We start from the raw sequence: 24,720 nt of genomic DNA on the forward strand, positions 1-24,720 counted from the left end.
TTGAGTCAGCCCATGACCCTTTTTATCCCCATGTTGTTTAACCTCGATCACAAAACTTGGCAATATTAAAAAAAATGATTTTTCAGTTGGTTTTCTCTTTTTATATCTATTTTTAAAATTTAGAAATGCATTTTCTAAAAATGTTTATGTAATTAAAATAAATCATTCATGTATTTAGAAAAAGTCCATGCCATTTTTAAATAGTATTCACACATTAAAAAATATTTTTATATAATTAATAAATGCGTTCACTTATTTAGAAAAAAATTGGGCAATTTTAAGAAGTGTTCACACAGTTTACAAAAAAGGTTTTCTTAATTAAAATGTCCATGTAATTATAGAAAAAATTGTAATTTAACAAAAAGGAAAAAAGGAAAAGAAAAATCTAAGAGGAAATAAATCCAGGAACAAATCAAAAGGTAAAAAAGATTAAAATAACTTTTTAGAAGAAAAAAAGAAATGGAAGAAGGAGGAAAAAAGTTGGTACAGCATAGGAACCAGCGCCAGCAACATCGGCAGTCTCTCTTCTCAAGAGCAGAAGAAAAAGAATAAGAAAAAGGATTGCATGCGAGCATCCGCCGGCTCATTTGTACGACACGTGTCCTAGCGGAGCGGTTTTTTCTTTCTTTCGGTCAACGTGGCTGCTGCTCGATACTCACTGTTCACTACGATGAATTTCCATAGCAATGTCTTTGTTGCACAAAAATTGCAACAAGACCTCTGTTTTAAAAAAGTTAAATTTGAAGTGAGACCTTCGTTGCAAAAAAACCTAAATTACAACATGACCTCTGTTGCAAAAAAATGAAACAATGCGAAAGAAATATTTTACAAAAAAATTCCGTAACATGACCCATGTTGCAATGATAAAAGGTGACGCTCGGTCGCTCAATTCGTCAGATCCGACAGCTCGCGAGGCGGCAGATCTTTTAGCGCCCAAAGTGACACAAGAAATTCGGTGTGGTTGCTTACACCCAACGCAGCCGCATCGGCAGCAACCTTCATACCGCCGTCTCCGAATTCCCCAATTCCAGAGGAGGCGAACCAGCCCTTGATCGGATCCCGACTCCGAGTGCTGGGCGGAACAATGGTAACGCAGTCGGAGCCAGCACCAACCCGTCGTCCTCCACCGCCCTCAACCATGGATTTATTCTCCACCTCCTCCTTCGTCCGCCGCCGATTTTCTTGAACCCCTCGCCGGCTTGTCTGACGCTTCCGACGACGACATGGATAGTGCGGAAGATCGACCCTCCTTGGTTGTGGAGGAGAAGGACAAGCAGCCTGTTCCCTTTAGCGACGCCCCGTCTCCAGTGCGCGCCGTGCTCAACCGTCCGTGGCCATCCGCCGTCGTCATCCGGCCGGAGGATAATCCGTCCGGAAAGTACCGCACTCTGGTGGCCACCGCCAAGGACATTGGGGACCCGATCTCGCCGGAGGAGATAGCCGCGCTGGAGGACAAGGAGGGCGACGACGCAGGCACACGGTTCTACAAGGCAGCTGCTCGGGCCAACGTTGTTATGAGGAATTACATCCATAAACACGGCAGCCTTTACATGGATGAGAACGGCAAGTACATGATGGACAACTCTGCCCAAGTTGAGGAAATACGGTAGCATCTCCCTGCCACTCCAGAAATTAATTATTCATGCATACTTGTTTGTTTTTCGTCCATGTCAAACTTTATCCAGCACTTATTTTCTGCTCAGTTTCCTCTTCACTTTTATGATCATGATTTGTTAGAACTTCAATGGGTTGATATATAGTAGTATCCCGGAATTTTCCTTTCGGCAAAATTGATTCTTTACAAGCATTGGATTTGACTTACCATAGATCTGCAAGTTGTAGTCTTCCCCTATCGGCGGCTTTGACCAAATGCACACACTCTTTCGTTGCTTGACCTTGTACTAAGGAGCCATTGTCTTGCGATTGGCTCGAACTCCTCAATATGTTGAAGCTAATTCCTCCTGCTACAGACCGTGAGCGATATTTGAAGCTTCCTCGCTAGTCAATTAGTGCGACCTGGTTGAATTGAACAATGCAGCTTATTGTCAAAATTGTTCAGCTTAATATGAAAGCTCTGCAGCAACTTAACATGAGCTCAAGAGGGGTGGTGACTGTAGCTCATTTTCTCTCTCCAGTACATGCAGGATGGTTGCCTGTAAATTGTGCCAACAGAAGTACCTGGAGTTCTTATTTTTGTGTCTTTGTGCGTGTGGGTGTTTGCCCCGGGGGGGGGGGGGTCAATAAATATTTGTTTCAGTCAACGCATTATGTTTTCAGTTTTCAGAAATTACCAGCGCTCCACAATGGTTGAGTGTTTATGCAAAGGCTAAATAATTAGGTTGTTCATGAGCTGATTTTGCTTTTACTTTTCTATCTCTTTTGTTTGAGCTTCATTCCCTTTTGTCACTGAAACTCTAAGCAAGGAAGTGAGTTCTTAATCCACTGGTGTATATTTTCACGTACTGTAGTCAGAAATTCCTTATTTGTCTGCTTAATGCTCTAATAATATGTTTCTATCATTGTAGTTGCAAGCATGTTACAGCAGAAGAAATGGAAGCGAAGATAATGAAGCAAGAGATAACTAAGGAGCAAACTTATTTATCAGAACTGGCTTTAGCAAGTTTCAACAAGAGGAGAAAGGTATAGCAGCCATTTTCCTATCCTCCATTTGCTATTTGGTTTCTGCTTATAAATTGTATGCAAATCGGTGTTCTGTTGCGTGCCGGTATGTAGTCTTAGAAGAATACCGGATTTTGTTTCTTGATAGTATAAATAGAAATCTAAGCTCGCATCCATGAGGACCTGAACCTGGGTTTTGGATTTTGGATTTGTACATCAACTCTCCGAACCAAGCGAGTCCTGAAAATATTAAATTAGGATGACTAGCTAGTACCATTAGCGGCACAAACTGCATGTTTCAAAATACTTGAAGTGTAATTAATGAGTGTTTCACTTAAACTTAGGGAACCTTTTGAAGATTACAGAAATCCCTATTCCACTTCTAGCATTCTGTAGTGGCTACTGATAATAATTCTTGTTAATCCAGTTAAAAGAATTAGCAGCCAACTCCATTCATAGTTTGTTACGAATTTCTAGCAGTACATAATAGGCATTTCATTTTATTGTGTCCAGTTTTGGTTCTTCTAGTGGTGCTTCTTTGTACTGGATATTTTGTTCCCTTAGAGTTGTGTTTGATTATCTTATTAAGTCCCGTTTTGTGCAAGTTTGCAAGTGCAATCACTAATTACGTGCACCACATTACTGTGACAATGCTCAATATATAGCTGCACAATTTTCTAAACCTGATATTTTATTTTCCTCAACTTTCTGTGCCCAAATTGCAGGTGAAGCTTGAGTTGTTTGAGACATTGCTTTCTAGGCTCTTTTACGAGAGCAGCCATATTTTTACGCACCTAAATTTCATCGCCAAGCGCAAGGATAAGAAGAAACTCTTTTTCGCCGAGATAGAGGACTGTGGACGGGGTCGTGAAGAGATCTTGAAAGTACGCTGTTGCGTTCCCCTGGATTCATTATGTGAAGGTAAACCCGAATATTATCCAGATCAACGATTTATTGGTTTTGTGTTTGTTCCCTATTCACCAGTTTGTTGCTATATATTTTGGCACTGAACGACCTCTTACTACTGTATTTGTTATGCAGGTGGTTATTATTACTACTGTGATGATCCTAGACGTGGCTGTAGGAAAGGGTTTGACTTCACACGTTGCTACGGCTGCAGCGAGTTCCTGAAACATCCGGTTGATGGCTCCACGTACTCAGGAGGCCATGACCATCGGAGGAGGAACTATATAGTTTAGAACGTTGTTTCATTTATCAGCGGTGGAGCCTCATGGTCATGGAGGTCCATACCGGACCTTGCAGCAACGGGGTGACAGTGAGCCCCATCGTTAATTAATTAATTCACCGTGGATTCGTACACTTGTGACACATTTTTTTCTTTTATTTCTAAATATAAGACGTCTTTGACAAACAAGACATCTTATATTTAGAAAAATGTAGTACTTTACATTAATGTCCGCTGCAAGCTCGTGGTGCGTACTCTGATGTAGTATATTCACTAAGTGTGTACTGTTGTGAATTGTGTTAATACTTCTTCCGTCCGGTGAAAATTGTACATACAGAAATTTTATGACAAATTATGGAGTGAATTAAAAATGGATTAGGAAGATGCAAGCCATCATCTCTCTTCTTTTTAATTCCCAACACCCAGTAAGCTAAGTGCATGTAGAAACTAAGGAGACCATGTGTATAATGTTATTGGTCGTGATTACCATGTGATTAGAGAAATTTCATTTTTTGTATTTTAAAGTGCATGGAGAGATAAAATTACACTCTTTTTGTGGACAAATTTTAAAACCAAAAATATGCTATGTATCGAGCATGCTCTCTCTAATATATTCCTCAAAGTGTAATATGGTATTTACACCATACCAAGTAAGAAAAATGAAAAAAATGAAAAATGAAAAACCTAGAAAACTGCTAAAAGAAACATGAACAAATGTAAGAAAAACAATAAAAACCAACGCTGAAACACACAAGAAAAAAAACATGCTCAGGAAAGAGCTCTTGGAATCTGAATTGGGCCGGCCAATAAGGCGATCTGTCTTGCAATAGGGCGAGAAATAGCCAAAATTTCCAAAATCACTAATTAAGAAGTACTTCTTGCATTCACTCACATTCTCTAGTGTTGCAAATGGCGCATTGCATGTCTGCCACTTGTTGGAACCTAGGTGTATTTTTTGTAGATTTATCTTTTTAAAATGGACTATCTCTTGAACTAGACGTCCAAATCTCGAATTGTTTTCATGGTTGGATTTCTCGTGTCGGACATCTTTGAAATTTAGAACCCATATTAATAGGTTTCTATGGGCTTTCCCATGAAAATACCAGGGGAAAACTGGAATAATAAAAGAAATAAAAACTCAAAATACCGAAAGTCAAAAAAAACTGAACCTGGAAGAATAGTTACTACTACTTGTGAGCTACGTTGGCATTTTTCGAAGAGGAGAGAATGATGCAGTACAGTAGAGATAAGTAGTTTCCTCAGCTAAGAACCAAGGTCATCAATCCAGTAGGAGAACCACGTGAAACCTCGTTAGCAGCACCTACACACAAAAAAGCAAATACTTGCACCCATCGTAGTCAAGGGGTTGTCAATCCCCTTGATGGTTATGTGCAAGGATCAAATGTGATAGTGGTAGATAGATAAATAAAACACAAAAAATAACGGTAAATAAATTGCAGCAATGTATTTTTGGATTTTATATATTATAAAAGTAGACCTAGTGGCCATAGGTTTCACTAGAGGCTTCTTTCTCGAACAAAGAGCATGCGGTGGGTAAACAAATTACTATTGGGCAATTGATAGAAAAACGCATAGTTATGACGATATTCAAGGTAATGATCATGTATATAGGCATCACGTCTGAAACAAGTAGACCGACTCCTGTCTTGCATCTACTATTATTACTCCACCCGTCGACCGCTATCCAGCATACATCTAGAGTATTAAGTTCGTGAGAAACGGAGTAACACCTTAAGTAAGATGACATGATGTAGACAAAGTAAATCCAACCAATATGAATAAACCCCTTCATTTTCCCAATGGCAACAATACAAATACGTGTCTTGTACCCTTCTATCACTAGGATATAGAGCACCACAAGATTGAACTCATTACAAAGCAGCTCTCCCATTGCAAGATAAATCAAACTAGTTGGCCAAACCAAACAGATAGATCAGAGAGAAATACAAAGCTATAATAATCATGCATAAAAGAATTCAAAGAAGACTCAATTAATATTCATCAATAGTCTGATCATAAACCCACAATTCATTGGGTCCCAACAAACACATCGCAAAAAAGGATTACATCGAATAGATCTCGAAGAACATCGAGGAGAACATTGTATTGAAGATCAAAGAGAGAGAAGAGCCATATAGCTACTAGCTATGGACACGTAGGTTTGTGGTAAACTACTCACACATGATCGAAAGGGCAGCAAGGTTGATGTATAAGCCCTCCGTGATCGATTCCCCCTCCGGCAGAGTACCGGAAAAGGCCTCCAAATGGGATCGTGGAAGAACGGAAACTTGCAGCAATGGAAAATGAAAGTGCAACTATCCCTGGGTGGTTTTGGTAATTCCTAACAACATATAGCTCATTGAGCTAACATTATTCCAAGATTAATATTTCAGGAAAAGCTCAATGAATGGCATGGCATGGATGAGGAAAGTGGATCCCTCAAAATTCTAAGGACAAAAAGTTTGGCTCAAGCTTGAAGCTCAAGACTCTACATTTTATATTTTAGTGATCCAAGATCACATTGAGTCTATAGGAAAAGCCAATACTATCAAGGAGGGATGAGGTGTTGCTTAATGGCTTGCTTGCTCAAAATGCTTAGTGATATGCTCCAAAACCCTCAACTACCTTCCCACATCCACATATGACCTAAACCAAAAGTCAAACTCGGCCCCACCGATTCTTTCTATCCGGCGCCACCGAGTTTCAAATGTCATAGCCACTGCCACAAACCCTAGGCAAATCGGTCTCACCGATAGGGATCTCGGTCTCACCGAGATGGGATTGTAATCTCTCTGTTTCCCTTCGTAACGTTTCGGTCTTACCGAGATGAGCGATCGGTCCCACCGAGATTGCAATGTAAACTCTCTGTTTCCCTTTTGTAACATTTCGGTCTCACCGAGATGAGCGAATCGGTCCCACCGAGTTTACCTGACCAACTCTCTGGTTAGCTTATTACCAAAATCGGTCCCACCGAGTTTGTGTAATCGGTCACACCGAGATTACGTTATGCCCTAACCCTAACCATATCGGTCCTACCGAGTTGCATCTCAGTCCCACCGAAAATCCTAACGGTCACTAGGTTTGCTGAATCGGTCCGACCGAGTTTAACCATTCGGTCCCACCGAGTTTGGCAAATTGTGTGTAACGGTTAGATTTTGTGTGGAGGCTATATATACCCCTCCACCCACTCTTCATTCGTGGAGAGAGCCATCAGAACATACCTACACTTCCAATACACATTTTCTGAGAGAGAACCACCTACACTTGTGTTGAGGTCAAGATATTCCATTCCAACCATATGAATCTTGATCTCTAGCCTTCCCCAAGTTGCTTTCCACTCAAATCTTCTTTCCACCAAATCCAAATCCTGTGAGAGAGAGTTGAGTGTTGGGGAGACTATCATTTGAAGCACAAGAGCAAGGAGTTCATCATCAACACACCATTTGTTACTTCTTGGAGAGTGGTGTCTCCTAGATTGGCTAGGTGTCACTTGGGAGCCTCCGACAAGATTGTGGAGTTGAACCAAGGAGTTTGTAAGGGCAAGGAGATCGCCTACTTCGTGAAGATCTACCGCTAGTGAGGCAAGTCCTTCGTGGGCGACGGCCGTGATGGAATAGACAAGGTTGCTTCTTCGTGGACCCTTCGTGGGTGGAGCCCTCCGTGGACTCGCGCAACCGTTACCCTCCGTGGGTTGAAGTCTCCATCAACGTGGATGTACGATAGCACCACCTATCGGAACCACGACAAAAACATCCGTGTCTCCAATTGCGTTTGAATCCTCCAAACCCTTCCCTTTACATTCTTGCAAGTTGCATGCTTTACTTTCCGCTGCTCATATACTCTTTTGCATGCTTGCTTGAATTGTGTGGAGATTGCTTGACTTGTGCTAAGATAGCTAAAATCTGCCAAGAACTAAAATTGGGAAAAGGCTAGATTTTTATTTGGTCAAGTAGTCTAATCACCCCCCTCTAGACATACTTTCGATCCTACAAGTGGTATCAGAGCTTTGGTCTCCATTTGCTTTGATTTCCATAGCTTTTGGTGATCATAGCTTTGGTTTCACAACCTTGGAGAGTATGGCGTCTAGCGAGGGAAATTATCACCGTAGAGGTCCTTACTTTGATGGCACTAATTTTGCTAGTTGGAAGCATAAGATGAAAATGCATATTCTTGGACATAACCCTGCCGTTTGGGCTATTGTGTGTATTGGCTTGCAAGGTGAATTCTTTGATGGGAAAGAACCGAACCGTGAAGCCACCGCGGAAGAGTTAAAGATGCTGCAATACAACGCTCAAGCTTGTGATATCCTCTTGAACGGATTGTGCCCCGAAGAATTCAACAAAATCAGCCGTCTTGAGAATGCAAAGGAAATTTGGGATACTTTGATTGATATGCACGAAGGTACCGACTCCGTCAAGGAATCCAAATTGGATGTGCTTCAAAGTCAACTTGACAAGTTCAAAATGAAGGATGGTGAAGGTGTCGCTGAAATGTACTCTAGGCTTGCTCTTATCACAAATGAGATTGCCGGCTTAGGGAGTGAAGAGTTGACCGATAGATTCATCATCAAGAAGATCCTAAGAGCCTTGGATGGAAAATATGATACCGTGTGCACATTGATCCAAATGATGCCCAATTACAAAGATCTCAAGCCAACAAAAGTCATCGGAAGAATTGTTGCTCATGAGATGTCACTCAAGGATAAAGAGGAACTTCACAACAAATCAAGTGGTGCTTACAAAGCCTCATGTGAAGCCCCCACATCATCGAGTGAGAAACAAACCTTCAATGAAGAATTGAGCTTAATGGTGAAGAACTTCAACAAGTTCTACAAGAGTAGAAGCAAAGAGAGAAGCTCCAAGTCAAGGTCCTACAATGACAAAAGATCTTCTAGTCGAGAGCGAAACTGCTACAATTGTGGAAGGCCCGGACACTATTCCAATGAGTGTACGGCCCCCTACAAGAGAAGAGAAGATTCTCCCAAGAGAAGAAGTAGAAGAGAAGAATCACCATCTAGAGAAAGAAGGAGTAGAGATGATCGTTATGAACGAAGACCCTCACGGAGAAGCAAGGATTCGGAAAGAAAGGACAAGTCATCAAGGAGCTACACAAAACGAAGACATCAAGCTCATGTTGGTGAATGGGTATCCGGCTCCGACTCCGACAACCACTCCGAGAGAAGCTATCACTCCGACTCCGAATATACTCAAGATGAAGGTGTTGCCGGTCTAGCACTTGTGACAACCAACTCCTACGACATATTTGACTCACCAAATGAAGGAGTTGGAACATGCTTCATGGCTAAAGGCCCAAAGGTATCACACCCCGAGTATGTTGATTTCAATAGTGATGAAGATGACTTGTTAGGTGATGATGATTTACTTGTTGACAACTCTAGTGATGAATACTATGATGAAACGTCAATTAATCATGCTAATCAAGATAAAACGAATGACAATGATAAGGAGAAGATTGAGTCTCTAACTAAAGAACTAAACACTCTTAAGTTAGCTCATGAAACTATCTTAGGAGATCATCGAGAACTTTTAAGGACTCATGAGAAATTACGCTTTGAAAAGCTCAACCTTGAGCAAGAGCATGAGTTCTTAAAAGCAATCAATGATGATCTTCGTAAGAAAAGTTCTTCTTACATTGCCAAGCGTTTACTCTTATCCACTTACATGCCTCAAGTCAAGTCTAGTAACAAGAACAAGAAAGATTCTTCCTCTAGTAGTAACAATAATCATGCTAAATCCAATATTGTTGCTTCTAGTAGTTCTCTTGATTCCACTAATGATTCTCTTAGCCAAGTTACACTTGAGCAAGAAAATAGCTTATTGAAGGGAATTATAGAGAAAGGTGTTTACAAGAGCCTTGCCGGAAGTAAGCAATTCGAGGAAATTGTACGCAAGCAAGGAAGGCACCGGAAGAATCAAGGTGTTGGTTTTGAACGAAAGTTCAATGCCAATGGAGTTGAGTGGGAAGAAGATCAATACCCCAAGACGAAGTTTGTTCCTCAACAAGAGAAGTATGATCCTACTTCTCTCAAAGGGACACAAGCTCAAGATGATCTTCCACCACAAGACCACAAGCAAAAAGGCAAGGACAAGCTTCAAGAGGAAATTGATGCATTTGAAGAAGCTCCTAAGGCCTTGGTCAAGTGGGTTCCCAAGACTACTTCAAGTTCCACTTCATCAAGTACAACTACAACACCGAGGATTCCCATCAAGATGGTGTGGATCCCGAAGAAGAAGAACTAGAGAGTTCTTGAGGGTGACTCCGCCAACATACTTCACTCTTATCATCTTGGCAAGAACAAGTGCAATCAACTTCCACATCTTGCACTAGTTCAAGGAGTCACAAACCCTCTTGTTGGTAAGACAAGGGACAAGGTAACCTAAAAGCTTTCATAGACATCATCTTGTGTGTGCATCACTCTATGTCTATGGATATCCTTGTTTGTTCCTTGTGGGACTAACCCGTGTAGGTATTGAAAGTGCAACTCACTCCAATGGATAGCTCCAAATGATCTACATCAACATTGAGCATCCACATCTTCAACATCTACATGAAGTCATCATCGACAAAACCCAAGGTTAGTTCATCCCTCTTAGGGGGGATCTCACATCTAGGGGGAGCTTTACTCTAAGAATTGAGCTAAAGCAACTCTAATGGTGTGAACACAACAATGCTTTATGTAAAAGTGGTAACCCCACTTGTGCTTAAACGATGAGTATGACCTATGATCAAATGTTCTCATTTGACTCCTAAGTCAATATACTCATATATAGATGACCTAGTCATCGCAAATTGTTTGATAGATGCTAGAATTGGTTGTGCATACTTTGCCACATATTTCAATTGCCATTTTATTGTGTGAGCATGTTGATTGCATATTTTACTCATTTGAGGACATCCACTTGTTGTTTTGATTGATTGGTTTTCTTTTCTTTTGCCAAGTGGATGGACAAGAATGCCTAAGAACCCTCTCTAGCTATCTATGCTTTTCTCGTCTCAAACTCTATTCATGCTACATCACAAAATTAGATCAAGTCAGATTCGAACCACTCTGTGTGAGGAGCACTCGGAGTCCCTGATTCGTCATAGACTTAAACTTCCAAAACTTCTTTGTGCTTTTCGGTCTAACCGATTCCTCCATTTCGGTCCTACCGAGATCACTAAGTCGATCTAGGTTTTCAATCTCGGTGCAACCGATTTGAACCTTTCGGTCACACCGAGTTTTAGTAACTGCGTGCAGTTATGAATCTCGGTGCCACCGAGTTGTTCCACTCGGTCACACCGACAGGGTCGGGCTATATATACTCACGGGCAAAATTTTGGAAATTTCTCCGAAACCCCTTCGCCCGCGCATAGCTCGCTCTGCCTCCAGGGTCTCCGGATCATCTTCCTCGTCGCCAGCCGCCTCCTGCCGCTGGTCTCCACTGCCGTCAATGGAACTCTTCCCCGCCGTTGCCGCCGTAGCAAGTTCATCGCTGAACTAGGGTATGAACTTGATCACTGTGCTATCCCTATCTTATTCCTAGCACATTGTGTTCATTATGATTCTTACCACGATTGAAACACTTCTATCCAGTCAAAACACTCCGTAGATTAGAGTTGAATTGAAAATTTAGGGTTAGGTTTCCGCCGAAACCATCTCGGACCATCCGAGTTGTGGAACTCGGTACCACCGATTCGGCTCAGGCCATTGCACATGTAATTTTTGGTCTGACCAAGAATTGCAAATCGGTGTGACCGAGTTCAGGACTTTGTGAAACCCTAGCAGTCTCGGTGCCACCGAACTGTGACTCGGTCTGACCGAGTTCACTAGTTTAGGTTCCAACAGCTGCTTCGGTATCATCGAGTTTACAAATCGGTTGATCCGAAATGCTTTCTATGGAAAACTAAAACTAAGTTTTTGACTCATTCTTTTGCAAAAACCTCTGCATTTTGTGATGCTCATCCACTCTATATTATCTATATCTATTCACAGGGTCTGTTGTCAGTGTTTGCAATATGTCTGATCAGAGTGACAGCCAGAACAGGTCAGAGGAGCAGGTTCACCTGAGTGAGGGCACTAGTCCCTCTAGCAGTTCAGATGATGGTAGCAGGAGCACTCCCAGCAACTTGCCCAAAGCTTCCACCAGAACAAGGAAGAAGAAAACTTCAGAGTCTGAGGATGAAGACTATGTGGCAGTTGAGGATGAGGCCACTTCCAAGAAGAAAGTGGTTAAGAAGGAATATAGCACTGTTGCTGCCACCAATCCAGGCATGAAGCAAAAGGTTCCTGCAAAGAGAATTCCAATGTCTAAGGCCAGAGCATCTACTCAAGTCCCTTTGGGATCTGAACCCAAAGAGGCTGCTGCAGAAGGGAAGAAGAGGAAGGAGAGGATCAAAAAGACCACTGCTAGAGTGCTTGGGAGATCCTCAATCATGAGAGATTCTGAAGAGGAAGAGGAAGAAGAGGTTGCTGCACCAGCACCTAAGGCCCAAAATCTTATGGGTGATGCTATCAGGACAGGGGCTGCTTCATCAAAGCCCAAAGAAGCACCCAAAGCAGCCTCCAAGCCCAAGAGTGCACCTAAGAGGAATACCAGGAATATACCAGCTGCTGAGAAGAACAAGGCCCCAGTGTCTGAAGTTGCTGCTGATGAAGATGATGAAGGACAAGTCCTGAGGAAGCTCAAACCCAAGATTCTAGACCACAATGATGCTCATCCTGTGGCTGAGAACATGAAGATCGGGAGAGCCTCAGGACTGAGGAAATGGAGAGAGACAAACCCATATGCTACAAGAAGAAGAACTGCTGTTGATTACAGGTTCCACACAAAGGAATAACAAGATTTCTATGAGACAATGCTGCTGGACAAGAAGCCTATAGTGTGTGAAATGAGGTGGGTCGACTGGAAGTACATCAAGCAAAATGAGGAACACTATCCTGGTGTGTTTGATAACTTCAGTGCTTGTGGAGTTGCAGACTTTGTTGGGCAGAAGCTCACAAAGTGGAATGAGGAGCTCATAATGCAATTCTACTCCACAACACACTTCTATCCAGATGGCAGGATAGTATGGATGTCTGAAGGTACAAGTTACCACTCAACTATTGAGGAATGGGCAAATCTGATCAATGCTCCTAAGGAAGAAGAAGATGACTTGGATGTCTATGCCAAGAAGAAGATGGATCACAACTCTATGGCAAACATGTACAAGGAGATTCCTGAAGATGATCTTGAGACTCACCAGTTTGGGTCAGTAAAACACTTGCTGTCAGGGCTGCCTACAATCAATTGGATCCTTAGGCACACTCTCTTGCCCAAGTATGGTGATCACAGAATGATCAGAGGCCATGCAATTAACTTGCTACATATATTTGATGTGCCACAGAAGTTCAAGGTCATGAGCCTTATAGTTGAGACTATCAAGAGGACTGCAGCTGACCAGAAAAGAAGTTGTGGATATGCCCCACAGATCCAGGAGTTGATAAACTCAAAGATGGGCACAGGCACATACTTGTTGGATAAGGAACACTTGCCTATCTATCCTGACTTTGAGGACAATCAAGTTGTGATGAATGAGAATGAACCATCATCAGTACAAGCTCAAGAGAAGAAGGAGAAAGCAAAGAAAGATAAGGCTGCCAAGATGCCAACTCAAGAGGAGGCATTTGAGTACTTTTTGAAAAGCAAGCAGGACCAGCTTGGTTATTTGATAGCATCAACTCTGAGGATTGAGAAGGGGTTGGCCACCCTGACTCAAAACCAGGAGAGCTTGGAAAGAATCGTGGAGCAAAAATTCTATGATTTAAATGTCAAAGTAACTGAGATTCAGTCTGTTGTGGAGCAAGTTCAAGATGATATGCAGGAGAGGAAGGGCAAGACAACCACTGATGCATTTGCCAGAGTGCCTAGAGCTCAGAGGTCTGCTGCAGTGCCTGTTCCAGACACTAGAGTCACTTCATCTGCACCAACTACAGCTCCAGCGCAACAAGCTCCAGCACCAACTCCTTCAGCTCCATCCACATCAACTGAAGCCTTTGTCCTTGCGTTCTCCGGACATCACCACCTGAAGACCAAGCCTGAGAGACGTTTTAGTGCTATGCATTTTCTATGAACTTTTTGGTAACTTGTTGCCAAAGGGGGAGAAAAATGTATAGATCACAGGCTTCGAGAGAGAGAGTTTGCTTTTGTTCTCTCTTGTCTTCTTGGTTGAACTTTGTTTGTCTTTTGATTGATTGAGATACTATGCTATTATCTGTGAGACATTGATGATCATGTGGTTGATCATAAGCTACACTTAGCTTGTTAGATGATATTATCTTACTTATCCTTATATGATCATTCACTTTGCTTGGTGATGAGTGCATGTATTTAATTTTTATCATTTTGAGCGCTCCACCAAGATGTATGTGACATGGAAGAGTAACCCATTATCCTAACTCATTGTGCATTTGCAGTCCAAAGCAAATCTTAAGATATGCACAAATTTAGGGGGAGCTTTTGCTTTTCACATACTTCTCAAAGCGACAATATCTTTCACTCTTATTATCATTTGTCGAAGCTTTGATCTATATGTTGTCATCAATTACCAAAAAGGGGGAGATTGAAAGTGCAACTATCCCTGGGTGGTTTTGGTAATTCCTAAAAACATATAGCTCATTGAGCTAACATTATTCCAAGATTAATATTTCAGGAAAAGCTCAATGAATGGCATGGCATGGATGAGGAAAGTGGGTCCCTCAAAATTCTAAGGACAAAAAGTTTGGCTCAAGCTTGAAGCTCAAGACTCTACATTTTATATTTTAGTGATCCAAGATCACATTGAGTCTATAGGAAAAGCCAATACTATCAAGGAGGGATGAGGTGTTGCTTAATGGCTTGCTTGCTCAAAATGCTTAGTGATATGCTCCAAAACCCTCAACTACCTTCCCACACCCACATATGACCTAAACCAAAAGTCAAACTCGGCCCCACCGATTCTTTCTATCCGGCGCCACCGAGTTTCAAATGTCATAGCCACTGCCACAAACCCTAGGCAAATCGGTCTCACCGATAGGGATCTCGGTCTCACCGAGATGAGATTGTAATCTCTCTGTTTCCCTTCGTAATGTTTCGGTCTTACCGAGATGAGCGATCGGTCCCACCGAGATTGCAATGTAAACTCTCTGTTTCCCTTTTGTAACATTTCGGTCTCACCGAGATGAGCGAATCGGTCCCACCGAGTTTACCTGACCAACTCTCTGGTTAGCTTATTACCAAAATCGGTCCCACTGAGTGTGTGTAATCGGTCACACCGAGATTACGTTATGCCCTAACCCTAACCATATCGGTTCTACCGAGTTGCATCTAAGTCCCACCAAAAATCCTAACAGTCACTAGGTTTGCTGAATCGGTCCGACCGAGTTTAACCATTCAGTCCCGCCGAGTTTGGCAAATTGTGTGTAACGGTTAGATTTTGTGTGGAGGCTATATATACCCCTCCACCCACTCTTCATTCGTGGAGAGAGCCATCAGAACATACCTACACTTCCAATACACATTTTCTGAGAGAGAACCACCTACACTTGTGTTGAGGTCAATATATTCCATTCCAATCATATGAATCTTGATCTCTAGCCTTCCCCAAGTTGCTTTCCACTCAAATCTTCTTTCCACCAAATCCAAATCCTGTGAGAGAGAGTTGAGTGTTGGGGAGACTATCATTTGAAGCACAAGAGCAAGGAGTTCATCATCAACACACCATTTGTTACTTCTTGGAGAGTGGTGTCTCCTAGATTGGCTAGGTGTCACTTGGGAGCCTCCGACAAGATTGTGGAGTTGAACCAAGGAGTTTGTAAGGGCAAGGAGATCGCCTACTTCATGAAGATCTACCGCTAGTGAGGCAAGTCCTTCGTGGGCGACGGCCATGATGGAATAGACAAGGTTGCTTCTTCATGGACCCTTCGTGGGTGGAGCCCTCCATGGACTCGCGCAACCGTTACCCTCCGTGGGTTGAAGTCTCCATCAACGTGGATGTACGATAGCACCACCTATCGGAACCACGACAAAAACATCCGTGTCTCCTATTGCGTTTGAATCCTCCAAACCCTTCCCTTTACATTCTTGCAAGTTGCATGCTTTACTTTCCGTTGCTCATATACTCTTTTGCATGCTTGCTTGAATTGTGTGGAGATTGCTTGACTTGTGCTAAGATAGCTAAAATCTGCCAAGAACTAAAATTGGGAAAAGGCTAGATTTTTATTTGGTCAAGTAGTCTAATCACCCCCCTCTAGACATACTTTCGATCCTACAGAAAAAGTATTTCGGGTGGCTCTCTGTTGGTTTTTCGATTTTAGAGAATTTATAGAGGTGGAATTAGGTCAGCGAAGCCACGAGGGGCGCACAATGCATCAGGGGGTGCCCTGTTGCCTTGCCATCTACTCGTTTGCCTTCTGGTCTCCTCCCAAAGCTTCTAGGGTCTCTCTTGTCTAGAAAAAGTTGCCACAAAGTTTCATAGCGTTTGGACTTCGTTTGGTACTGATTTCCTCGAAAAATAGAAACAGACAAAAAACAACAACTGGCACCTGGCACTAGGTTAATAGGTTAATCCCAAGAAATGATATATAATTGCATATAAAACATTCAAGATTGATACTAGAATAGCACGGAACAATAAAAAATTATAGATACGTTGGAGACGTATCAGTTTCGTTTTTCACATTTTTGAGAAACATAGGTTGTGCTTTTCCTTTTTTTGAAGAAGCACATTTGTGCTTTTCCCTTTTCTGGAAGCTCAGCTGTGGTTCTCGTGGAATCACATGCTATGTTTCTTGCGGAAGCACAACGTCGGTTCTCACGGAAGCACAAATTGAGCTTCTCGCGGAAGTGATGTCCAATTTTTGAGTTAAATTTCACCCTTTTTTATTCCCTAGTGCTAGGATTTTGGATTTTACCATGTTCGCACACCTTTTTTTTATCTGTTTTTGCTAGGTTGTGAATTGCGGAAGCATTTGAGAGTCTAAGGAAAGAACGTCAAATTATGGTGATAAAATCATGCCAATTAACATGAATTATACCTTAAAACAATAAAGCAAAGAGGAAAAGAAAGGGCATTGTGGAATAGTCCAGAGCGCTTAATGGTGCATGGTATGAGCGCATGCGTTCCTACCACCGGTCGTACCATGTGCCGTCGACACCACCTGGTCAACTACTTCACCCCGTGCAACCAGATCAGAGTTTAGATGCCCATAACCACTAGAAACTCATCTAGAAGGAAGAACCCTAGCCTTCGGAAGGATTAGAAGAGGAATTGGGTAAGGGACTCCGCTACCGCATCAAGGAGGCATCATCATCAACCATTAACTTCATCACCATTCTGCCTTCATTTCCTTGTAATATATTAGTCCATGTGGATCCATTTGTGTATTACTTTGACACTTCATCCATGATTTCCTTGACTTTATTCACCGATGCTTATGGTCTTGATGAGGGAGTAATCTCCATAGTTACCGGGGAATGGAGGAACCCTAGTATGTTTAGGATTGAATGTTGATAGGATTTGACATCCTCTTTTTATGTTTATATTAATGATCTTCTCAATGGTGGGTGAAGTCGACCATCCAACATACATCTCTTTTGGACGACAGTTCATTACTATTGGCGCGTGATGGTGGGTTGCAGAAGTTGATAATAACAGTGCTTACCTTCCTCCTTCCATGACTGTTGCAATAGGGGATAAATGGAGACCACTTTAACTGCGTCCATGAGGAACCCTTAATTACCGTTCAGTAATCAGAGTGGGGATGAAAAGTAGTACCATATAGGATATAGGTACACGACATGTATGAACATATTTGTACTTAGTTCCGCCCACTTAAGAAACATAGAAAGTTGCTTAGAAATCCAAACGTCGAGGTCACATTAGATACTAGTGGGAAATCCGGACTCCCGGAGAACGCTTTAGCCCTACTAATTCCGACAACCGATATTTCACATCTTGCGCCTTTTTTATTTTACTCTTGCATTTTATTATTGTGTTCATTACAACCTTGCAATATTTCAAACTTCCGTTTTGCTTTGCTTTGGATCACAACTAACTCACAAGCACAATATTATAAAACCACTACAAGAGACAAATCCATTTTCTATGCTCCTTATGGGATTAATACTCTTAGTTCAGAAAGGCTACAGTTTAAACCTTGTGCAGTTGCAGGCCCATCGGAAGCAAGGTTGTACTTCTCGCAACAATTGTGTGCAAGGGCGGAGCGACTCAGCGACACCGCCCAAGCTTGGTTCATGGCGTGAAAGGAGCTCCAGGAGGCTCAAAAGTATGTCGAGGTGCCCTCTTCAGGCCGACGATGACGTAAATCCACAAGTTGCAGGGGCGGGAGGCCGTTGAGCTGTACTTTTTGGCCCTATGCATCATTCACGATGCCACCCCAATGGAGCGTGAAGCAATGAAGCCTGCATGGATTTCAATGGAGATCTTCAATTGGGTAACCCATGAAGCGCGCTCAGAAAACCCCATTCGGGCGGGTGCTGGGAGTGCCTCTTCAGAACCATGCCCAACCTCGATTCCACGGTGGTGGGCGGTCCATCTTCCTCTGACGCTCCAAGAATGTGCTTGATGAAGTGCGATGGTCCTCGGGGGTGCAAACATCAATGGTGGTGGTGGAATTTCTTTTGTTTTTCTTCTTATACCTTTTTTTGTTAGTGTTGATGTCAGATTTCTATCCAGGACCACCCTTAGTTGATGAGGAGATCTCCCAAAGCCCTTACCTATCGATCTCTTGATCAACATATTTATTAGCGAGCTCGAGGAACTTGGTAATATTTAGAAAAAGCAAGCAATGTCAAGAAGATTACCTAGAGCAGCTCCTTTTCACACCATGGACCCTTTCAGAGGGATATGTGAAGATCAAAGTGGATTAGGGTATAGTGAGGTATGAACAGGCAGGCGTTGCGTGGCAGTGTGCAGAAATCCAGAAGGCGTGTTCTTGGGGTCTTCTTCGATGGTTTTATCAAGTGTGACGGACACAACTTCCCTCGAAGAATTTGGGTGTCTCGAGGCCCTTGCACCGGCAGTGGACTTAGCACTACAGAACACCATTATCGCTTCTGATCCTAAGGAGCTATTTACAGATCTTTCAAGTTGTTTGGGAGGACTTTATGGAGCCATTGTAAGGGGGATTATCCTTACATTGTTAAGCTTTATGAAATGCAGCTTCATCTTCAAGGGTCAAGCCTCAGATGTGAGGCCCATAAATCTTGCCAAGTTTTCTCATTCTTTAGGGCGGGACGAAATGTTTGGTTGAGTCAGCCCATGACCTTTTTTATCCCCATGTTGTTTAACCTCGATCACAAAACTTGGCAATATTTAAAAAAATGATTTTTCAGTTGGTTTTCTCTTTTTATATCTATTTTTAAAATTTAGAAATGCATTTTCTAAAAATGTTTATGTAATTAAAATAAATCATTCATGTATTTAGAAAAAGTCCATGCCATTTTTAAATAGTATTCACACATTAAAAAATATTTTTATATAATTAATAAATGCGTTCACTTATTTAGAAAAAAATTGGGCAATTTTAAGAAGTGTTCACACAGTTTACAAAAAAGGTTTTCTTAATTAAAATGTCCATGTAATTATAGAAAAAATTGTAATTTAACAAAAAGGAAAGAAGGAAAAGAAAAATCTAAGAGGAAATAAATCCAGGAACAAATCAAAAGGTAAAAAAGATTAAAATAACTTTTTAGAAGAAAAAAAAGAAATGGAAGAAGGAGGAAAAAAGTTGGTACAACATAGGAACCAGCGCCAGCAACATTGGCAGTCTCTCTTCTCAAGAGCAGAAGAAAAAGAATAAGAAAAAGGATTGCATGCGAGCATCCGCCGGCTCATTTGTACGACACGTGTCCTAGCGGAGCGGTTTTTTCTTTCTTTCGGTCAACGTGGCTGCTGCTCGATACTCACTGTTCACTACGATGAATTTCCATAGCAATGTCTTTGTTGCACAAAAATTGCAACAAGAACTCTGTTTTAAAAAAGTTAAATTTGAAGTGAGACCTTCGTTGCAAAAAAACCTAAATTACAACATGACCTCTGTTGCAAAAAAATGAAACAATACAAAAGAAATATTTTACAAAAAAATTCCGTAACATGACCCATGTTGCAATGATAAAAGGTGACGCTCGGTCGCTCAATTCGTCAGATCCGACAGCTCGCGAGGCGGCAGATCTTTTAGCGCCCAAAGTGACACAAGAAATTCGGTGTGGTTGCTTACACCCAACGCAGCCGCATCGGCATCAACCTCCATACCGCCGTCTCCGAATTCCCCAATTCCAGAGGAGGCGAACCAGCCCTTGATCGGATCCCGACTCCGAGTGCTGGGCGGAACAATGGTAACGCAGTCGGAGCCAGCACCAACCCGTCGTCCTCCACCGCCCTCAACCATGGATTTATTCTCCACCTCCTCCTTCGTCCGCCGCCGATTTTCTTGAACCCCTCGCCGGCTTGTCTGACGCTTCCGACGACGACATGGATAGTGCGGAAGATCGACCCTCCTTGGTTGTGGAGGAGAAGGACAAGCAGCCTGTTCCCTTTAGCGACGCCCCGTCTCCAGTGCGCGCCGTGCTCAACCGTCCGTGGCCATCCGCCGTCGTCATCCGGCCGGAGGATAATCCGTCCGGAAAGTACCGCACTCTGGTGGCCACCGCCAAGGACATTGGGGACCCGATCTCGCCGGAGGAGATAGCCGCGCTGGAGGACAAGGAGGGCGACGACGCAGGCACACGGTTCTACAAGGCAGCTGCTCGGGCCAACATCGTTATGAGGAATTACATCCATAAACACGGCAGCCTTTACATGGATGAGAACGGCAAGTACATGATGGACAACTCCGCCCAAGTTGAGGAAATACGGTAGCATCTCCCTGCCACTCCAGAAATTAATTATTCATGCATACTTGTTTGTTTTTCGTCCATGTCAAGCTTTATCCAGCACTTATCTTATGCTCAGTTTCCTCTTCACTTTTATGATCATGATTTGTTAGAACTTCAATGGGTTGATAGATAGTAGTATCCCGGAATTTTCCTTTTAGCAAAATTGATTCTTTACAAGCATTGGATTTGACTTACCATAGATCTGCAAGTTGTAGTCTTCCCCTATCGGCGGCTTTGACCAAATGCACACACTCTTTCGTTGCTTGACCTTGTACTAAGGAGCCATTGTCTTGCGATTGGCTCGAACTCCTCAATATGTTGAAGCTAATTCCTCCTACTACAGACCGTGAGCGATATTTGAAGCTTCCTCGCTAGTCAATTAGTGCGACCTGGTTGAATTGAACAATGCAGCTTATTGTCAAAATTGTTCAGCTTAATATGAAAGCTCTGCAGCAACTTAACATGAGCTCAAGAGGGGTGGTGACTGTAGCTCATTTTCTCTCTCCAGTACATGCAGGATGGTTGCCTGTAAATTGTGCCAACAGAAGTACCTGGAGTTCTTATTTTTGTGTCTTTGTGCATGTGGGTGTTTGCCCCGGGGGGGATCAATAAATATTTGTTTCAGTCAACGCATTATGTTTTCAGCTTTCAGAAATTACCAGCGCTCCACAATGGTTGAGTGTTTATGCAAAGGCTAAATAATTAGGTTGTTCATGAGCTGATTTTGCTTTTACTTTTCTATCTCTTTTGTTTGAGCTTCATTCCCTTTTGTCACTGAAACTCTAAGCAAGGAAGTGAGTTCTTAATCCACTGGTGTATATTTTCACGTACTGTAGTTAGAAATTCCTTATTTGTCTGCTTAATGCTCTAATAATATGTTTCTATCATTGTAGTTGCAAGCATGTTACAGCAGAAGAAATGGAAGCGAAGATAATGAAGCAAGAGATAACTAAGGAGCAAACTTATTTATCAGAACTGGCTTTATAGCGAGTTTCAACAAGAGGAGAAAGGTATAGCAGCCATTTTCCTATCTTCCATTTGCTATTTGGTTTCTGCTTATAAATTGTATGCAAGTCGGTGTTCTGTTGCGTGCCAGTATGTAGTCTTAGAAGAATACCGGATTTTGTTTCTTGATAGTATAAATAGAAATCTAAGCTCGCATCCATGAGGACCTGAACCTGGGTTTTGGATTTTGGATTTGTACATCAACTCTCCGAACCAAGCAAGTCCTGAAAATATTAAATTAGGATGACTAGCTAGTACCATTAGCGGCACAAACTGCATGTTTTAAAATACTTGAAGTGTAATTAATGAGTGTTTCACTTAAACTTAGGGAACCTTTTGAAGATTACAGAAATCCCTATTCCACTTCTATCATTCTGTAGTGGCTACTGATAATAATTCTTGTTAATCCAGTTAAAAGAATTAGCAGCCAACTCCATTCATAGTTTGTTACAAATTTCTAGCAGTACATAATAGGCATTTCATTTTATTGTGTCCAGTTTTGGTTCTTGTAGTGGTGCTTCTTTGTACTGGATATTTTGTTCCCTTAGAGTTGTGTTTGATTATCTTATTAAGTCCCGTTTTGTGCAAGTTTGCAAGTGCAATCACCAATTACGTGCACCACATTACTGTGACAATGCTCAATATATAGCTGCACAATTTTCTAAACCTGATATTTTATTTTCCTCAACTTTCTGTGCCCAAATTGCAGGTGAAGCTTGAGTTGTGTGAGACATTGCTTTCTAGGCTCTTTTACGAGAGCAGCCATATTTTTACGCACCTAAATTTCGTCGCCAAGCGCAAGGATAAGAAGAAACTCTTTTTCGCCGAGATAGAGGACTGTGGACGGGGTCGTGAAGAGATCTTGAAAGTACGCTGTTGCGTTCCCCTGGATTCATTATGTGAAGGTAAACCCGAATATTATCCAGATCAACGATTTATTGGTTTTGTGTTTGTTCCCTATTCACCAGTTTGTTGCTATATATTTTGGCACTGAACGACCTCTTACTACTGTATTTGTTATGCAGGTGGTTATTATTACTACTGTGATGATCCTAGACGTGGCTGTAGGAAAGGGTTTGACTTCACACGTTGCTACGGCTGCAGCGAGTTCCTGAAACATCCGGTTGATGGCTCCACGTACTCAGGAGGCCATGACCATCGGAGGAGGAACTATATAGTTTAGAACGTTGTTTCATTTATCAGCGGTGGAGCCTCATGGTCATGGAGGTCCATACCGGACCTTGCAGCAACGGGGTGATAGTGAGCCCCATCGTTAATTAATTAATTCACCGTGGATTCGTACACTTGTGACACATTTTTTTCTTTTATTTCTAAATATAAGACGTCTTTGACAAAGAAGACATCTTATATTTAGAAAAATGTAGTACTTTACATTAATGTCCGCTGCAAGCTCGTGGTGCGTACTCTGATGTAGTATATTCACTAAGTGTGTACTGTTGTGAATTGTGTTAATACTTCTTCCGTCCGGTGAAAATTGTACATATAGAAATTTTATGACAAATTATGGAGTGAACTAAAAATGGATTAGGAAGATGCAAGCCATCATCCCTCTTCTTTTTAATTCCCAACACCTAGTAAGCTAAGTGCATGTAGAAATTAAGGAGACCATGTGTAGAATGTTATTGGTCATGATTACCATGTGATTAGAGAAATTTCATTTTTTGTATTTTAAAGTGCATGGAGAGATAAAATTACACTCTTTTTGTGGACAAATTTTAAAACCAAAAATATGCTATGTATCGAGCATGCTCTCTCTAATATATTCCTCAAAGTGTAATATGGTATTTACACCATACCAAGTAAGAAAAATGAAAAAAATGAAAAATGAAAAACCTAGAAAACTGCTAAAAGAAACATGAACAAATGTAAGAAAAACAATAAAAACCAACGCTGAAACACACAAGAAAAAAAACATGCTCAGGAAAGAGCTCTTGGAATCTGAATTGGGCCGGCCAATAAGGCGATCTGTCTTGCAATAGGGCGAGAAATAGCCAAAATTTCCAAAATCACTAATTAAGAAGTACTTCTTGCATTCACTCACATTCTCTAGTGTTGCAAATGGCGCATTGCATGTCTGCCACTTGTTGGAACCTAGGTGTATTTTTTGTAGATTTATCTTTTTAAAATGGACTATCTCTTGAACTAGACGTCCAAATCTCGAATTGTTTTCATGGTTGGATTTCTCGTATCGGACATCTTTGAAATTAGAACCCATATTAATAGGTTTCTATGGGCTTTCCCATGAAAATACCAGGGGAAAACTGGAATAATAAAAGAAATAAAAACTCAAAATATCGAAATTCAAAAAAAATTGAACCTGGAAGAATAGTTACTGCTACTTGTGAGCTACTTTTGCATTTTTTGAAGAGGAGAGAATGATGCAGTACAGTAGAGATAACTAGTTTCCTCAGCTAAGAACCAAGGTCATCAATCCAGTAGGAGAACCACGTGAAACCTCGTTAGCAGCACCTACACACAAAAAAGCAAATACTTGCACCCATCGTAGTCAAGGGGTTGTCAATCCCCTTGATGGTTATGTGCAAGGATCAAATGTGATAGTGGTAGATAGATAAATAAAACACAAAAAATAACGGTAAATAAATTGCAGCAATGTATTTTTGGATTTTATATATTATAAAAGTAGACCTAGTGGCCATAGGTTTCACTAGAGGCTTCTTTCTCGAACAAAGAGCATGCGGTGGGTAAACAAATTACTATTGGGCAATTGATAGAAAAACACATAGTTATGACGATATTCAAGGTAATGATCATGTATATAGGCATCACGTCTGAAACAAGTAGACCGACTCCTGTCTTGCATCTACTATTATTACTCCACCCGTCGACCGCTATCCAGCATACATCTAGAGTATTAAGTTCGTGAGAAACGGAGTAACACCTTAAGTAAGATGACATGATGTAGACAAAGTAAATCCAACCAATATGAATAAACCC

General features: G+C 41.7%; 2 protein-coding genes across 2 annotated transcripts; both read left to right on the plus strand.

Annotated features, from left to right (window-relative positions):
• The first annotated feature begins 2,300 nt into the window (after window positions 1-2,300).
• LOC123093595 (uncharacterized) lies at window positions 2,301-3,939 on the plus strand. Its single transcript, XM_044515614.1, has 3 exons — window positions 2,301-2,640; window positions 3,345-3,540; window positions 3,661-3,939. The coding sequence occupies exons 1-3, from the start codon at window positions 2,551-2,553 to the stop codon at window positions 3,816-3,818; spliced, it is 444 nt and encodes a 147-aa protein (XP_044371549.1). The 5' UTR covers window positions 2,301-2,550; the 3' UTR covers window positions 3,819-3,939.
• Window positions 3,940-20,035: 16,096 nt separating this feature from the next.
• Window positions 20,036-23,046, plus strand: LOC123093664 (uncharacterized). The gene is made up of 4 exons (XM_044515703.1): window positions 20,036-20,718; window positions 21,633-21,749; window positions 22,454-22,649; window positions 22,770-23,046. The coding sequence occupies exons 1-2, from the start codon at window positions 20,336-20,338 to the stop codon at window positions 21,724-21,726; spliced, it is 477 nt and encodes a 158-aa protein (XP_044371638.1). The 5' UTR covers window positions 20,036-20,335; the 3' UTR covers window positions 21,727-21,749; window positions 22,454-22,649; window positions 22,770-23,046.
• The last annotated feature ends 1,674 nt before the right edge of the window (window positions 23,047-24,720 follow it).

This window comes from Triticum aestivum, chromosome 1A (assembly GCF_018294505.1).
Source record: "Triticum aestivum cultivar Chinese Spring chromosome 1A, IWGSC CS RefSeq v2.1, whole genome shotgun sequence".
NCBI classification, from domain to species: Eukaryota; Viridiplantae; Streptophyta; class Magnoliopsida; order Poales; family Poaceae; genus Triticum; species Triticum aestivum.

Excerpts from the sequence above, each read along its gene's own strand:
- LOC123093595 (XM_044515614.1), top strand. The coding sequence starts at position 2,551 with ATGGAAGCGAAGATAATGAAGCAAGAGATAACTAAGGAGCAAACTTAT. Across the intron at positions 2,641-3,344 it reads GTTTCAACAAGAGGAGAAAG|GTGAAGCTTGAGTTGTTTGA; the intron begins GTATAGCAGCCA and ends CCCAAATTGCAG. Across the intron at positions 3,541-3,660 it reads CCTGGATTCATTATGTGAAG|GTGGTTATTATTACTACTGT; the intron begins GTAAACCCGAAT and ends TTTGTTATGCAG.
- LOC123093664 (XM_044515703.1), top strand. The coding sequence starts at position 20,336 with ATGGATAGTGCGGAAGATCGACCCTCCTTGGTTGTGGAGGAGAAGGAC. Across the intron at positions 20,719-21,632 it reads GCCCAAGTTGAGGAAATACG|TTGCAAGCATGTTACAGCAG; the intron begins GTAGCATCTCCC and ends CTATCATTGTAG.